Below are 17,715 nucleotides of genomic sequence, written 5' to 3'. Positions count from 1 at the left end.
ATGAAGAATGTCTGTCGCATTGTCTTGGCCATAAGAGGAGGCAAGGGGAATTGAACCCCCATATCTCTCTCTCTCTCTCTCTCTCTGTACTGCCCCCTCCCCCATACTTGAGCTCCTGTAGTTGACAATTAGGCCAATTAAGAATAGCCCGGCAATTATTGTAGTTGGTTTGTAAACATTTTCTGCGCTTATCACATTGAGGGATGCCACTGCCAAGCACTTCCTTCAGTCAGTTTGCGAACTCCATGTCAGCATCTCCCAGAGCAGGAGTCAGTATCAGCATGGTCCTAATTCAGTGCACCATGTTGTGCAAAGCTACCTCCAGTCTGCCCCAACATTGAGCCAATTTTACATTTTGTGCGTCAGCCTGGACTCAGTGGGTGGCACTCTCGCCTCTGAGTAGGTTGTGGGTTCAAGTCGCATTTCAGAGACTGGAGCATAAAATCCAGGTCATCAACCTGAAACGTTAAATGCTGCTTCTCCCTCCACAGATGCATTCCTGATCTGCTGAGTATTTCCAGCATTTTCTGTGTTTATTTCAGATTTCCAGCATCTGCAGTATTTTGCTTTTGTAATCTATTTCGTGATGTTGTTTGAGGGATAAATATTGACCAGGACACCGGGGAGAACTCCCCTGCTCTTCTTCGAAATAGTGCCATGGGATATTTTACATCCTCTTGAGCCAACAATCGGGGCTCGGTTTAAGGTCTCATCCGAAAGATGGCACCTCCGACAGTGCAACAGTCCCTCAGCACTGCGCTGGAGTGTCAGCCTAGATTATGTGCTCAAGTCTGTGCAGTGAACCCTTCTGACTCAGGCGAGAGTGTTACCATCAAGCCATGGCCGACACTATGGGCGGAATATTGAATCAACCCAAACTCGTCAGATGTATGACCTTTACAGGCAACAGAGAAATGAGACTTTTATCCTATTAACCTGAGCATTTGACTCCAGGTTACAGGCCCATCAATTGCACTGTTAGAGAGAAAAGTCAACACTGATAAATAATGAAACTGAAGACTTTCAGAAAACCCCGGAAACAGTTAGGTGAAATTGGTCTCAGATCAATTGAATACACATGATTTCATAGGATATACAACACAGAAACAGGCCATTCGGTGTTCATGCTCCACTCGAGCCTGCTCCTGTCTTTCCTCATCTAACTCTATATTGGTGTAACCCTCTATTCACTTCTCCCTCATGTGCTTAACTAGCTTTAAATGCATCTATACTATTTGCCTCAACTACTCCCTGTCCATTTAGAAACATAGAAACTAGATGCAAGAGCAGGCCATTCGGCCCTTTGAGCCTGCACCACCATTCAATAAGATCATGGCTGATCATTCAACTTCAGTACCCCTTTCCTGCTTTCTCTCCCTTGATCCCTTTGGCCGTAAAGGCCATATCTAACGAACTGGCCTCAACAACTTTCTGCGGTAGAGAATTCCACAGGTTAACCAATCTCTGAGTGAAGAAGTTACTCCTCATCTCGGTCCTAAATGGCTTAACCCTTATCTTTAGACTGTGACCACTGGTTCTGGACTTCCCCAACATCGGGAACATTCTTCCTGCATCTAACTTGTCCAATCCCGTCAGAATTTTATATGTTTCTATGAGATCCCCTCTCATTCTTCTAAACTCCAGTGGATACAAGCCCAGTTGATCCAGTCTCTCCTCATATGTCAGTTCTGCCATTCCGGGAATCAGTCTGGTGAACCTTCACTGCACTCCCTCAATAGCAAGAACGTCCATCTCACCACTCTGAATAAAGACGTTTCTTCTCAATTCCCTAGTTGATTTCTTGGTGATTATCTTATATTGATGGCCTCTAGTTTTGCTCGTCCCCACAATAGCAACAATTGTATTTATATAGCGCCTTTAACAGTAAAATGTCTCAAGGTGCTTCACAGGAGTATTATGAGACAAAAAATTTGACATCGAGCCACATAAGAAGAAATTAGGCCAGGTGACCAAAAGCTTGGTCAAAGAGCTAGGTTTTAAGGAGCGTCTTGAAGGAGGAAAGGTAGATTTAGCCAGGCAATTCCAGAGCTTGGGACCTAGGCAACAGAAGGCACGGCCACCAATGATTGAGCGATTATAATCAGGGATGCTCGAGGGCAGAATTAGAGGAGCGCAGACACGTGGAAATACTCTGTCTATTCAATCAAAACCTTTTATGATTTTAAAGACCTCTGCTAGGTCAACCCTCAGTCTGTTCATCCTTTCCTGATAAATATCCTCGCATTTCTGGTATCATCCTTGTAAATATTTTTTGCACCCTCTCCTTTTATGTTGCACATTGTAGAAAGTTTTCATGGATCTTGTAAGAAAGTTTTCATGGATCTTGTAATTTGTTTTTGCTTAATACACAATACAAATAATGAAGCCCAGTTTTGTCTATTGTTCCATGGGCTGCTCCTCCCACTTCAGTGTCAAAAGAATTCCAAAGGTGTGCAGCTCCTTTCAGGCCCAAGTAAGCAGGCCGCCGGCCAATACGTCACATATAATGCTGGATTATTATTTTTTTAATCTGAGTTGATGGTGATCCCATGCTCTTGCCAGTAGCGCTTGCAGTGGAAGGAGATGCCAGTGAAGTAAGCTTGGCAAGTTGCTGCAGTCCCTCCCGCAGATAGCACATGCTGCGGCCACAGTGAACTGCTGGTGAATATTGAGTCCAGTGACAGGGTTGCTGGCCAAACAGACTGTGGTGTGCTGGATAGCGTTGAGTGTGAATGTTGTTGCAGCTCCTCCCATCCAGGTTAGTGTTTCATTACACTCCTGACTTGGGCCTTGTAGATGGTGAGAACTTTGAGGTCAGGAGGTGAACTACTCTGCCTTGCTCTAGTATCTCTTCCACTTAAGCTGTGGTCACTGTGACCCACAGGATGTCGATGGTGGGGGTGCTCGATGATGGCGGTGCTATTGATTCTCATCAGCCGGTGATTGGGCCTTATTTTTAATCCAATACGGTGATCACTTGGCACTTGTGTGGCATGACTGCCACCTGTCAACCAAGCCTGGATGTGGGCCCAATCCTGCTGTAGGCTGGCAAGGGCTGCTCCATTCGCGGACGAGTCGAGAATGCAGCTGTACACTGCAGAATTGGCAGTAAACGGCCTCGCTCTTGAACTTATCATGGAGAGAAAGTCATTGAAGGCATTGATGAAGCAGCTGAAGACACTGCCATGCGGAGCTCCGAAAGCTGCGATGATTGGTCTGCAACATCCACGACCATCTCCCGTTGTGCCAGGTATAACTCCAGCCACTAGAGAATGTTTCCCATGACCCACCTTGACCTCAGCTTTGCTAGTTTTTTAGCGCTATGTGCGGTCGAATGCTGCCTTGATGTTGAGGGCTATTACTCTCTGCTCTCCTCCAGTATTCACTCTTGTGTCCACGTTAGTATCAAGACTGTGAGGAGGTCTGAAGCCGAGTGGTTCTGGTGGAACACGAACTGAGCAGCAGGCATCAGTGGGCAGGTTATTGTTGAGTAAGTGTTGTTTGATTGTACTATTGATGGCTCCTTCCATCATTTTGCTGATGATTGGGAGAAAGCTGATGGGTTGTAATTGACCAGGTTAGGTTTATCCTGTATTTTTGTGGCTAGGAAAATCTTCAATGCTGCCTGGTTGATGCTGGTATTACAGGTACTGGAATATGTCTGAATAGTTCTGGTGCATACGTCTTCAGCACTATGTCCAGGATGTTGTCTGGTTCCATAGCTTTCACTGTATCCAGTGCACTCAACTACTTAATGTCTTATGGGAGTGAGCCAAATTGACTGGGCAGTGGCATCTATGATGGTGAGGACTGTGGAAGAAACCAAGTCTGATTGCCCACAGTACTTTTGGCTGAAGATGCTTGAAAACAGTTCAGCCTCGTGTTGGGCTTGGCAGTGGTTGAGGATGTGGATGTACATTAAAGACTCCTCGTCTGATTAGTTGCTTGGTTTCCACCACAATTCTCGACTAGATGTGACAGCATATTTGGTTGTGATCACATGTAGCTATACCTTGCTGTGTTTTGTGTTTAACATGCAGGTAGCCCTGTGTTATTGCTTTGTTAGGTTGGTGTCACATTCTGAAGTATGCCTGGTGCTGAGCATAGCATGCCCTCTATATTCCCCATTGAATCTGAGTTGGCGATTGAGAGGTGAGAGATGCGTTGGGCCATGGCATTGTAGATTGTGGTGGTGTACACAATCTGCTGTTGTGAGTTCACAGTCACTTTGGGGCTACTTGCTCTGCCCTTAGTCTGTCCCATTTAGCACAGCGGTAGTGCCACAGAACATGATGGAAGGTGCCCTCACTGTGAAGATGGCACTTTGTCTTCACAAGGACTGTGCGGTGTTCATTCTTCCCAATGCTTTCATGGACAGACTGGTCTCTGATGGGTAGGTTGGCAAAAACCTTCCAGATCTGGCCAGTTCTGCACTGGACACTGAATTTTAACAAATAAGCCACCAACTGGGCGACCAAAAACGAGTTTTCTTTCTTTGGTAGCACATCGATTAGACAAGCTGTGAATGGCCCAGATGGCAAGAGAGGAGATGAATAATAAAACACACACATTCTATTAATATTCAGAAGAAACAAACACCCACACACGGCTCTGCAGTAACCGTCGCAGTTCTGTTTACTGTGACGTTTTTCTGGTGACTGAATTGCAGCAATAATTTTGTTGCTTCATAACTCTTGTGAGCAGAATGCGTTTCGGTAAATGTGTTGTAGCCCTTCAGTCAAGCTGTGCGGGTAAGACTTGCAGTAGGTATATGGGAAGCACAGTGGTTGGGGGGGTTTATTTTGTTATAGCTGTGGAACCAAGGCGAAGGGCTAAGACGCCATAGGAGAAAATTAGATAAATCAAGAAGTGTGATGGGTTAATCCCGGGCTTGGGTTTTAAAAGCCTGATGGTTATTAGAGGAAAGGAAAACAGAGAGCGATCCTGGAGACAAACTGAATCAAATTAGAGGAGGGTGAATCTTGATTTCAGTACAGGGAAGATGTAGGGTGAAGCAATGTTATGTAGAATGGATTACCTGTATTTACAGATTATAGGGAAGAGGAGAAAAAAGTTCGGATCCGTTGGAGACTGAAGTTGCTGCTCATGAATGGGAATGATTTAATGTACTGAATTATTCAGACTTTGACGGCCTGCTGCTTTTCCAGATATCATGGATGAGGATGTAATTGGTTGCTTAAGATAACTGGCTGGCCATTTTACGAGCCATTGAGTCTGTCTGAATTTGTGCATGCTCTTGTAACCTGTGGGGGGACTGCTGCAGAGCTCATCTTGTTACCACATACTGTGATGCTCCTTTAAAACACGCTTCAGGGGAGAGGTTGCCAATGGGAATTGGAGCGCTGCGCTGCCGCTGCCCTGGCACGGGCCTTGATTTATAGAACGTGACTGCCGGACGAAAGGTTCCAGGGCGGCACAGAGCGAGCGGTCATGGCGCGCCGCCCATGCTGTTCCGTTACCTCCAGCCGGCCTGTGGGGTTTGTTAACCCAAGGCTGCAGCATCTTCCCCTGTCCCATGGGTAGAAAGGCAGTAACACTCGCTCAGGTTTTGAACCAGGCATTCTGGGTTTCGGAGCCTGGTTGCTCAGCAATTTTTGATAATCGACAAGTGGGACAGAAAAGCTCTCGGGTCTGATTAGCAACAGTAACTTTTTTTTAGAAAAAAATTAGTGTTCAATGCATTTCACACGTGTAAGTATCATTTTTTGAATGCTGCCTCTCCCACATCCAGTTAAGGAATGGGCTCAAAATGGCGGCCCGAGAGGAGAAGGCAGATTAGGCCAGGATATCCTGCTGGGTGGGGCCTTTACCTCGTGCATCCCAAAGGACTGCTCGTAGGTCTGGCTGTACCTTCTATACCTAGCTGAGGCAGCATGATATAATGGAGGAGGTGCAACATGGACTGTTGAGTATAAAAGATTCAGGGGTGATCTAATTGAGGGGGTTTAAGATGATTTGAAGGAGTAGTGGAAATCTGGAATTCTTACTCAAAAAGCTGTTGAGGCTCAGGTTCAATTGAAAATGTCAAAACTGAGATCGAGAGATTTCTGTTAGATAAAGGATATTAAGGGTTACGGAACCAAGAGCGGACAGGTGGAGTTAAAATACAGATCAGCCGTGAGTTAATTGAAAGGCAGAATCGAGGGGCTGAATGGCCTACTCTTGTTCAGATGTTCCTAATTGGAAAACCGCAGTCGCTAAGAGTGGAGCAAAATTGCAGCTTTTCGACGCAGAAGTAAAGGTGGGAATTAAACCGTGAAAATGGCAAGAAGTATCAGAAACTGACTCAGTGAGCTGCATCCTGCAACAATACTCACGGATCGGATTTGTCGATGAAAATCGTCATCGATAAAAATCACTGCAGAAGTCTCGCGACAGCACCTTCCATTAATGTAGCTGCTTTACCGTCCCAAAGAGCCGGGCGGCTGGGAATCGGCTGGAAGGTGGAGTCCAGTTTCCCCTGAAGACTAAAATTTAAAGTTTTAAATCAAGAGGTGAAACCAACACTGGGTTGGACCTTTTTTTTCCCCCCTGCCGATGTGGTGTAGGTTCTCATCCCTACTCCTCTTCATAGAGCTTCCCGGCACCTCGCACCTGCTTGGCTCACCGGGGTCCTTTCTGAACGGCCAGCTGCTGGGAGGTGTAAAGGAGAGCAGCCTGGTGTGAGGAGACACTGCGTGGAGCAGCGAGGGAATGAGCTAGACCTGACGTTTGTGGAGAAGGGGGAGGTGGGACTAGTCTATTTGTTATAATGCAAACAAATTCCTTAACTTACATTTTGTCTCTCTTGCTTTTGTTTTCCAGCTGACATAATTTCTACAGTAGAATTCAACAATACAGGAGAATTGCTAGCGACAGGGGACAAGGGGGGTCGAGTTGTAATATTTCAGAGAGAGCAGGAGGTGAGTTACACTGAAAAGCTAGCATGCCTGTTTTGTTCCTATTAAGCAGGGTCCTGCTGATTCACAAGCTGCATGGTTAGCGAGCTTTAAAGCTTCCCAAGGAGTGATTTAGAAAATGTATTCCCATATCTTACGAGCTAGCTTTTTTCCTCAGGCTTTTATGAGGCTGCATCTTAATATCTTTGCAATACTGACAGATCTGTTCCAGCTGTCAAACTGTGCTTGCCTTTTCCTTCATACTGCATGGAAATGATTGCCACTTGTATGGTTTTTGCCATTTCAGTCTCCATGCAACGAGAGCGGGTCTAGGAAACCATGGTGTAAACTGGGTCAGAAGGATGTGTGCTCAAGTTCCGCTTCAGGGACTTGAACAGTAAATCTAGGTTAACTCTCAGCGCAGTACTGAGAGAGTGCTGCACTGTCGGAGATGCCGCATTTCGGATGAGACATTAAACTGAGGCCTTTCTGCCCTTGTAGGAGGACGTAAAAGATCTCATTGTACTATTTTGAATAAGAACAGGGTAGTGGCCCCGGTGTTCTGGCCAATAATACCTAACAACAGATTATCTGGTCATTTATCGCATTGCTGTTTGTGGGACCTTGCTCTGGGCAATTTGGCTGCGCGTTTCTCGCATTGCAACAGTGACTACACTTCAAAAAGTACTTAATTAGCTATAAAGCGCTTTGGTACATCCTGAGGTTGTAAAAGGAGTTAGAATTTATTGCAAGTTCTTTTTTCTTTGTTTTATAACCAGTCCATAACAATTGACTTAGATTGGACTAGTTCACTTGCCAGTTGATTTAGTGTGGTACTGAATCATACAGATCAAGCAGGCGCCCAGTCTGTTGCCTGGGCATGTGCTGAGTTACTGGATTTCAGCCTGGCCTGCAGTAAGGACTCTCGGATTGGCCTGAGCATCTCCCGGGCGAGAGTGAGGGTACAAATTTAGCAAGCATTCTCACTCCAGTCGTTGAAGTATGTCAGATGGAACAAGATTGGGCTAGGCTGAGGGATAGTTAGCCAGCACTCACCATGTAGGTTCGCTTCCCAGTGGGTGTCATTTGCATTCGGTCCGCCGGCCAGAAAAGTTGGGCGGGGTGTGAAATGGGCACCCGATCTGCGACTGGCAGTTTTCCGCCCAGTGGAAAAATCTCCCCAATGAACGGTCGTTTGGGCGAGGCCACAGGGAACTACCATGGCTCCTGCGGAACTGTATCCCAGTACGAGCCAGCGCCTTTGGAAAGGGAGGAAAGGAAATGAGGAGGGGAAAAAAATAATTTTTTCTGCCCTCTGAGGAAATGCCCACCCTTACCCCAGACCTACCACGGAATGCTTGCATGGTGTAAAGGTAAAATATAAAATACAAATTGACCATTTATATACGCGTGTATATGGAGTATTAACAATCCTACTCTTTAACTCTTTACCACTCCTCTGAAAGTGATCACTGTTTACGGAGCCCTATCCAAGTTTAAAAGTTCTACTAACATTGAAAGGTTATACTTATCAGGAAAGTTTGAACAGGCTGGGCTTCTTTTCTCAAGAAAAGGGAAGGCTGAGGGATGACCTAATAGATGTCTTCAAAATTATGAAGGTGTTCAATAGGTTAGATGCAGGAAGAATGTTCCCAATGTTGGGGAAGTCCAGAACCAGAGGTCACAGTCTAAGGATAAGGGGTAAGCCATTTAGGACCGAGATGAGGAGAAACTTCTTCACCCAGAGAGTGGTGAACCTGTGGAATTCTCTACCACAGAAAGTAGTTGAGGCCAATTCACTAAATATATTCAAAAGAAGTTAGATGAAGTCCATACTACTCGGGGGATCAAGGGGTATGGCGAGAAAGCAGGAAGGGAGTACAGAAGTTTCATGTTCAGCCATGAACTCATTGAATGGCGGTGCAGGCTAGAAGGGCTGAATGGCCTGCTCCTGCACCTATTTTCTATGTAATAGGGTAGACGTAGAGAAGTTGTTGTGGGGCAGGCCAAAACTAGGGGCCAGAAATACAAAATGGTCACTAGTAACTGCAATAAGTAATTCAGGAGTACCTTCTTTACCCAGAGGGTAGTTAGAATTTGGAGCTCGCAAACACATGGGCCTAGATTTTTGCCGACTTTGCGACGGGGTTTTTGCCGCGATTTGACCCTCCGTGGCGAAAACCCGGTCAGCGAGATCCTCGGTGACCTCTTTGCGGTGGCGCTTCTACATACCGCTAGGGAGAGGTGCGCTAATGTGCAATGCCACAGATTGCATTAGCGTCGTACTTTCGGCTCTCTCAGGACCCGTACGTCACGCCCAGAATAGCGACAGGTCAAACTTGTTCGTGCAGCCCTGCTAGCAGTGGTAAGTATGAAGACCTGCATAAAGGTAAGTTAAAGTTTTTATTTTTTAATTATTTCTCAGCGATTTAGTAGGTAAGATTTTTTTGCAAATTTTTTTTGTATTTCCCCCCACCCTCCCCCCCACCCCGGGAATCAGTCTGGTGAACCTTCGCTGCACTCTCTCAATAGTAAGAACGTCCTTCCTCAGATTAGGAGACCAAAACGGAACACAATATTCCAGGTGAGGCCTCACCAAGGCCCTGTACAACTCCAGTAAGACCTCCCTGCTCCTATACTCAAATCCGCTAGCTAAAAAGGCCAACATGCAATTTGCCTTCTTCACTGCCTGCTGAACCTGTATGCCAACTTTCAATGACTGATGTACCATGACACTCGGGTCTCGTTGCACCTCCCCTTTTCCTAATCTGACACCATTCAGATAATATTCTGCCTTCGTGTTTTTGCCACCAAAGTGGATAACCTCACATTTATCCACATTAAACTGCATCTGCCATGCATTTGCCCACTCACCTAACCTGTCCAAGTCACCCTGCAGCCTCTTAGCGACCTCCTCACAGCTCACACCGCCACCCAGCTTAGTGTCATCTGCAAACTTGGAGATATTACACTCAATTCCTTCATCTAAATCATTAATGTATATTGTAAATAGCTGGGATCCCAGCACTGAGCCCTGCGGCACCCCACTAGTCACTGCCTATCATTCTGAAAAAGACTCGTTTATCCCGACTCTCTGCTTCCTGTCTGCCAACCAGTTCTCTATCCACGTCAGTACATTACCCCCAATACCATGTGCTTTAATTTTGCACACCAATTTCTTGTGTGGGACCTTGTCAAAAGTCTTTTGAAAGTCCAAATACACCAATCCACTGGTTCTCCCTTGTCCACTCTACCAGTTACATCCTCAAAAAATTCCAGAAGATTTGTCAAGCATGATTTCCCTTTCATAAATCCATGCTGACTTGGACCGATCCAAGCTTTCCAAATGCGCTGCTATTTGATCTTTAATAATTGATTCCAACATTTTCCCCACTACTGATGTCAGGCTAACTGGTCTATAATTACCCGTTTTCTCTCTCCCTCCTTTTTTAAAAAGTGGTGTTACATTAGCTACCCTCCAGTCCATAGGAACTGATCCAGAGTCGATAGACTGTTGGAAAATGATCACCAATGTATGCACTATTTCTAGGGCCACTTCCTTAAGTACTCAGGGATGCAAACCATCAGGCCCCGGGGATTTATCGGCCTTCAATCCCATCAATTTTCCTAACACAATTTCCCGCCTAATAAGGATTTCCTTTAGTTCCTCCTTCGCACTAGATCCTCGGACCCCTAGTATTTCCGGAAGGTTATTTGTGTCTTCCTTCGTGAAGACAGAACCAAAGTATTTGTTCTACTGGTCTGAAATGAGCTACTATGTTTTGTCCAGTTGTGAGGGATGCAGGAGAATGTGTGTTGCAAAGACTTCAATCCTGGCTTTTGACCTTTCGAACCTGATTTGAAACCTGGCCCACAGGCTGTTTGAGACTCCCAATAGTCTGCTGGCCATAATGGCCAATCGTGGAATGTGTTGGTTAGTTGCTATCCAGTCTTGGATTCCCGCTGATCCCAAGTTCAGCACCCTCTGGCCTCCAAACAAAAAGAGAAAATACCACAGATGCTGTAAATCTTAAAGACAAGGAGGAAATGCTGGAAACACTGAGCAGATCATAGAATGAGAGAATAGTACAGCACAGAAGCAGGCCATTCGGCCTATCGAGTCTGCGATGGCTCTTTCGGAAAGCAATCCAGTTAGTCCCACTCGATCCCTGTAGCCCTGCAATTATTTTCTCCTTCAATTATTTATCCAATTCCCTTTTGAAGGCTACTGTTGAATCTGTACCTACCACCCTATCAGACAGTGCATTACAAATCCTAACCACTTGTTACATTAAAAAAAATATTTTCCTCATGTCGCCACTAGCTCTTTTGCCAATCACTTTAAATCTGTGCTCTCTGGTTCTCGACCCTTCAGCCATTGGAAATGGTTTCTCTTTATTTACTCTCTTTAAATCCTTCATGATTTTAACTATCTCTATCAAATCTCCTTAGCCTTCCCTGTTCAAAGGAGAACACCCCCAGCTTCTCCCGTCAGCAGCTGTGGAGAGAACAGACAAGGTAACATTTGAGGTACGGGCACTTCATCAGAACTTTAAGATAGCACAGATGAATAATATTTAAAAAGAGCAGAAGGGAGGAGAGAAGGACAAGCACAAAAGCCCACACGCCACACACACATACAAAATGATTTGTAAAGTCCTCAAGTGTAAAAAAGAAGATGGCTAAATTGCAAAAGTGATATAAGCATGAGGCAGTAAGAGACGGACATTGAAGAAATAAAGTACATATAAGAGACACAGAATGTGTGAATAGCTAAAGGGGTGGGATAGGCTAGTAGGAAAAGAAGCACAACAAACTGGTAGAGTGGAGAAGGCACCAGTGGCCCATGAGCCTGGTAGAGGAAAAATGCAGGGCGAATGTTCCCAATGTTGGGGAAGTCCAGAACCAGGGGTCACAGTCTAAGGATAAGGGGTAAGCCATTTAGGACCGAGATGAGGAGAGACTTCTTCAGCCAGAGAGTGGTGAACCTGTGGAATTCTCTGCCACAGAAAGTGGTTGGGGCCAACTCACTAAATATATTCAAAAGGGAGTTAGATGAAGTCCTTACTAGTCGGAGGATCAAGGGGTATGGCGAGAAAGCAGGAAGGGGGTACTGAAGTTTCATGTTCAGCCATGAACTCATTGAATGGCGGTGCAGGCTAGAAGGGCTGAATGGCCTGCTCCTGCACCTATTTTCTATGTTTCTATGAAACCAAGGGTGCAGACCACCTCTCCAGCATGGTATTCTGAAAGAGGTCTCCCCACCCCAAGCTGCAGTCCACTCGAGGTGTTTACCACCTCATGGAATTGAGGACTAATTATTAGCAAAATGGCTGAGCGGCAGGAGACAGAGTAGGGATAGTGGGCAGGTACTCTAACTGGCAGGATGTGGCTAGTGGAGTTCCGCAGGGATCTGCGTTTTTGGCTTCAACTATTCACCGTATTTATTAACGACTTAAATGATGGGATAGAAAGGCACATATTCAAATTTGCCGATGACACAAAGATAGGCTGCATTTAAGCAATGTAGATGGAAGCATAAAATTACAAAGAGATATTACTAGATTAAGTGAATGGGCAAAACTCTGCGAAAGATTTCAGTGCAGGCAAGTGTGAGGTCATCCACTTTGGACTTAAAAAGGATAGATCAGAGAGTATTTTCTAAATAGAGTGAAAAGCTAGAAGCAGTGGATGTACAAACAGACCTAGGGCTCCAGGTACATAAATCATTAGAATGTCATGGACAGGTACAAAAAATAAGCAAAAGGTCTATGGAATGCTGGCCTTTATATCTGGAGGACTAGAATACAAGGGGTAGAAGTTATGCCGCAACTATACAAAGCACAAGTTAGACCACCTGGCATACTGTGAGCAGTTCTGGGCACCACACCTTTGGAAGGATATATTGGCCTTGGAGGCAGTGCAGCGTAGATTTACTAGAATGATACCTGCACTCCAAGGGTTAAATTAAGAGGAGAGATTACACAAATTAATATTCGTGGCCACGCGGCTGTCTGAAGCTCCCATGCAAGCCGCTTACCGGTTTCTCAATGGAAAAACCGTGCATACGTGGAAGTTTGAATGGGCCGCGCACCCAAAAAAAGCTACAGGGTACATTGGTTTTATTCCTTGGAATTTAGAAGATCAAGGGGTGGTTTGATCGAAGTTTGCAAGATATTAATGGGAACTGATAGGGTAGATAGAGAGAAACTATTTTTGCTGGTTGGTGATTCTAGGACTCTGGGCATAGTCTAAAAATTAGAGCCAAACCTTTCAAGAGTGAAATCAAGAAATACTTCTACACTCAGAGTGATAAAAGTTTGGAACTCTATTTGGCAAACGGCAATTGATGCTAGATCAATTAATTTTCAATCTGCGATTGCTAACTTTTTGTTAACCAAGGATATTAAAGGATATGAGGCAAAGGCGAGTATATGGAGTTAGATCGCATATCAGCCATGATCTCATTGAATGGCGGAACAGGTTTGAGGAGCTAAATGACATACTCCTGTTCCTATGTTCCTGTTGTTTTGGCGCCATAGGCAATTACAACTGGAACAGAAGTTTGAACACAACTAATATTGAAAAGCCCATTAGGAATGTTGACAACTGGCAGGAACATACGGAAAATTCTTAAGGGGCTCGACAGGGTAGATGCTGGGAGGATGTTCCCTTGGCTTGGGAGTCTAGAACCAGGGGTCACAGTCTCAGAACAAGGGGTCGGTCATTTAGGACTGAGATGAAAAGAAATTTCTTCACTCAAAAGGCTGTGAATCTTTGGAATTCTCTACCTCAGAGGGCTATGAATGCTCAGTTGTTGAGTATTTTCAGCCCCTCGAGCCTGCTCCGCCATTCAACAAGATCATGGCTGATCTGGCCGTGGACTCAGCTCCACTTACCCGCCCGCTCCCGTAACCCTTAATTCCCTTATTGGTTAAAAATCTATCTATCTGTGACTTGAATACATTCAATGAGCTAGCCTCAACTGCTTCCTTGGGCAGAGAATTCCACAGATTCACAACCCTCTGGGAGAAGAAATTCCTTCTCAACTCGGTTTTAAATTGGCTCCCCCATATTTTGAGGTCGTGCCCCCTAGTTCTAGTCTCCCTGACTAGTGGAAACAACCTCTCTGCCTCTATCTTCTCTATCCCTTTCATTATTTTAAATGTTTCTATAAGATCACCCCAACGAGTAAAGACCCAGTCTACTCAATCTATCATCATAAGGTAACCCCCTCATCTCCGGAATCAGCCTCGTGAATTGTCTCTGTACCCCCTCCAAAGCTAGTATATCCTTTCTTAAGTAAGGTGACCAAAACTGCATGCAGTACTCCAGGTGCGGCCTCACCAATACCCTATACAGTTGCAGAAGGACCTCCCTGCTTTTGTACTCCATCCCTCTCGCAATGAAGGCCAACATTCCATTCGCCTTCCTGATTACCTGCTGCACCTGCAAACTAACTTTTTGGGATTCATGCACAAGGACCCCCAGGTCCCTCTGCACCGCAGCATGTTGTAATTTCTCCCCATTCAAATAATATTCCCTTTTACTGTTTTTTTTTTCCCCAAGGTGGATGACCTCACACTTTCCGACATTGTATTCCATCTGCCAAACCTTAGCCCATTCGCTTAACCTATCTAAATCTATTTGCAGCCTTTCTGTGTCCTCTACACAACCCGCTTTCCCACTAATCTTTGTGTCATCTGCTGTAGGATTTGCAACTGGTACTCTACTTGTAGCAAGACTATCTTTCTGCCTTGATTGTATCTCTTCTACTGATTGCCAAGTTTGGCCTTAATAACGAGAACGTGGATTGTGACTGTCGTTTGAGAAACAACTCTGCTGGTTTTCTACCAGTAGTGATATGAGGAATATTCCGATAGGTAATCAGAAAATTTGCCAGCTTGTGGTCCAACAACAACTGACATTTCTTTGGATTTGGATCCAACATTTGCTTGATGAGGGCCTATATGACAATTTGTACTGTGCGCTCTGCTGCACAATTTGAAGCAGGGTGGTACGGTTGAACTTTGGTATGTTACACACTGTTTCTGCTCATGAACTGTGTGAACTCTTCTGAACAAAATTCCGGCCCATTATCAGATATCATTTCTGTTGGGAGGTTGTATGAAGAAAACAATCTTCGCAAATTGTTTTGCTTGTTGTTATTTTCTGCATCGGAAACACCTTTACCCACTTCGAATAACTATCTATAACTATGAACAATTGCTGTCCTTCTCGCTCAGCAAAATCTACATGTATTCTTTGCCACACCCTGGGAGGCTATTTCCATGGCTGTAATGGTACTGCTGATGGTTTCTTGTTCACTGATCGACATGCTGTACACTGATGACGTACTCTATCTTTTTATCTAAACCTGGACACCATAAGTAACTAACTGCATGCAAAACTCTTGGTCAAGCAGATTCCCAGGTGCTGGTCATGAAGATCTAACAATTTAGACCTGAACCTACTTAGGATAACCACTCTTGCTCTCCACATGATACAATCTTTATTCACTGACAATTCATTCCTATGAACGAATTATGGATGAATATCTTCCTTGGATATCTGGTTTGGCCATCCATTTGCTATGTAATCATGTACCTTTGACATAACTGGGTCACGTTTAGTTGCCCTACCAATCTTTTCAGCTGTGACTGGCAGCTCATCAATGTATGAAAAGTAGAACACTTCTTCCCTATTGGGTGTAACTTGTGATGGGGATGGCAACCTGGACATAGCATCAGCATCAGCATTACTGTCATCAGCTTGATTGTCTGTACTCAGTGTCATATGTATACGCTGACAGAATCAAAGCCCATCGCCTCATTCGGGCTGCAGCTAATATTGGAACTGGGGACTTTGGATGGAGGATCATTGTCAGGGGCTTATGGTCCGTAACAATGGTAAACTTGCGACCAAACAATTATTTGTAAACTTCTTGACCGCAAAAATCAATACCAAAGCTTCCCTTTCGATCTGCGCATATTTCTACTCACTGGCACTGAGAGTGCATGAAGCAAAAGCAATTAATCTCTCCTCCCCACTATCTTGTACATGAGAGATTACTGCCCCAACTCCTTACGGAGAGGCATCACGCGCTAACTTAATCTCCTTAGATATATCATAGTGAACTAACATGGTACTCTCTACTAATTGGCTTTTACATTCTTTGAATGCTGTGTCGCATTCTTTTGACCACTTCCAAGGGACCTATTATCTCAACAGCTCATTCAGTGAATGTAACACTGTAGAGAAATTTGGAAGGAACTTCCCATAATAATTCAAAAGTAATCAAAGTTCAAAAACATTCTTGGGAGTGGGTGCATTTCTGATTGCATCCAGCTTTCCCTTGGTTGGATGTAAACCATCTTTGTCTACGCTGTGAACTAAGAACTCCACTGAGGTTTGAAACATCTCACACTTGTGAGCATTCACTCGTACTCCGTGCTTGTCTAACCGGTTGAGCACTTCATTCAACACATTTTCATGGATTTGCCTATTTGGTGTGAAATGAGTATATCATCCAAATAACACACTACCCCTTCAATCTCTTGCAAAATTTGGTTCATCACCCCCTGGAATATATCGGGGGCGGAAGACACTCCAAATGGTAGCCTATTGAACTAGGTTCAAGGCCTAGATTAGTATTTATAGTCAAGCATAACTTGGACTCTTTGTCTACCTCAAGTTGTAGGTGGGTGCTTGTTAGACCTAACTTTGAAAAGATCTGGCTACCTGGCAGCAATGTGAACAAATCTTCCACATTTAGCAATGTATTGGGTAGATTACACTTTAGAGCTTGGTTTATGGTTACCTGATAATCACCACACAACCTTACCTTACCATCCAATAACAAAAGTGGGTGTAGCCCAATTACTCAGATCTACCTGAGAGATAATGTTCTCAGTTTTTATTCTTTTGAGTTTGTTAAGTGTGGAAGAACTCCACAAGACTGAATACTGTGAGCTAAAACTGATGTGATCTTAGTTTCTTTAATACAGCTCCAGAGTGCCTAAGCAGCATGGCAGACAATCTTTGATACTCCCTTGCACGAGGTGTGCAGGTGACCCTTGGGCCCCCAACAGTTGTGCCCTCTGGTGGCAAGTCTTACACAGTTATAATGTTTACATACATACTATCACTCTCCTCGCGCGCCCCCCCCCCCCCCCCCCCCCAAGTCTTTGATACAAATTATTTACAAGTTGAGATGATCCGGGGCCCTATGCTCCCTGGTTGATCGTCTGAGTTCAAATTCTGGCATGGGTGAGTTGGTCGGACCATTGTTGCACTGCGGCGCGGCTGGTCTGATAGGACTGTTGGGATTGGTGGGTTCATCCACTTGATTGACAGCGAGGTCGATTGCTGGTTGGGTGTGTGTTGGTGGATGGTGATGTCCTCTTCAGGTTGTTCCTGGTCGTCAGAGAACTGCAGTTTGGTCTGATACAAATGCTTTCTGGATGTTTGTCCATTCAATAGTTTGACTGTAAACACTCTTCCCCTCCTTGGCCAAGACAGTGCCAGCGACCCATTTAGGACCATGACCATAATTAACGACAAACATAGGGTCATTAACATCAATGTCACGCGATACTGCCGCGCGATCATTGTACATGTTTTGCCGGTGACGCTGATTTTCCACATGATCATTTAGATCCGGGTGGACTAGGGAGAGCCTGGTTTTGAGTGCTCTCTTCATTAACAATTCTGCAGGGGGAACCCCAGTGAACGAGTGGGGTCGAGTCCGGTAGCTGAGCAGAACCCGAGATAAGCGGATCTGCAAGGAGCCTTCCGTCACACGTTTCAAGCTCTG

The 17,715-nt window shown here is 44.9% G+C and overlaps 1 protein-coding gene across 2 annotated transcripts in view; it reads left to right on the top strand.

Annotated features, from left to right (window-relative positions):
* Window positions 1-17,715, top strand: part of LOC139263068 (serine/threonine-protein phosphatase 2A 55 kDa regulatory subunit B beta isoform) — a 529,859-nt gene that overhangs the window by 413,896 nt on the left and 98,248 nt on the right. For both annotated transcript variants that reach the window (XM_070878606.1, XM_070878607.1), the window contains one exon: window positions 6,826-6,923. In XM_070878606.1, the coding sequence (XP_070734707.1) occupies window positions 6,826-6,923 (98 nt within the window). The remainder of the gene's footprint in view (window positions 1-6,825; window positions 6,924-17,715) is intronic.

This window comes from Pristiophorus japonicus, chromosome 4, assembly GCF_044704955.1.
Source record: "Pristiophorus japonicus isolate sPriJap1 chromosome 4, sPriJap1.hap1, whole genome shotgun sequence".
In the NCBI taxonomy this organism is placed as follows: domain Eukaryota; kingdom Metazoa; phylum Chordata; class Chondrichthyes; family Pristiophoridae; genus Pristiophorus; species Pristiophorus japonicus.
This window is presented reverse-complemented; position numbering and strand designations above follow the sequence as displayed.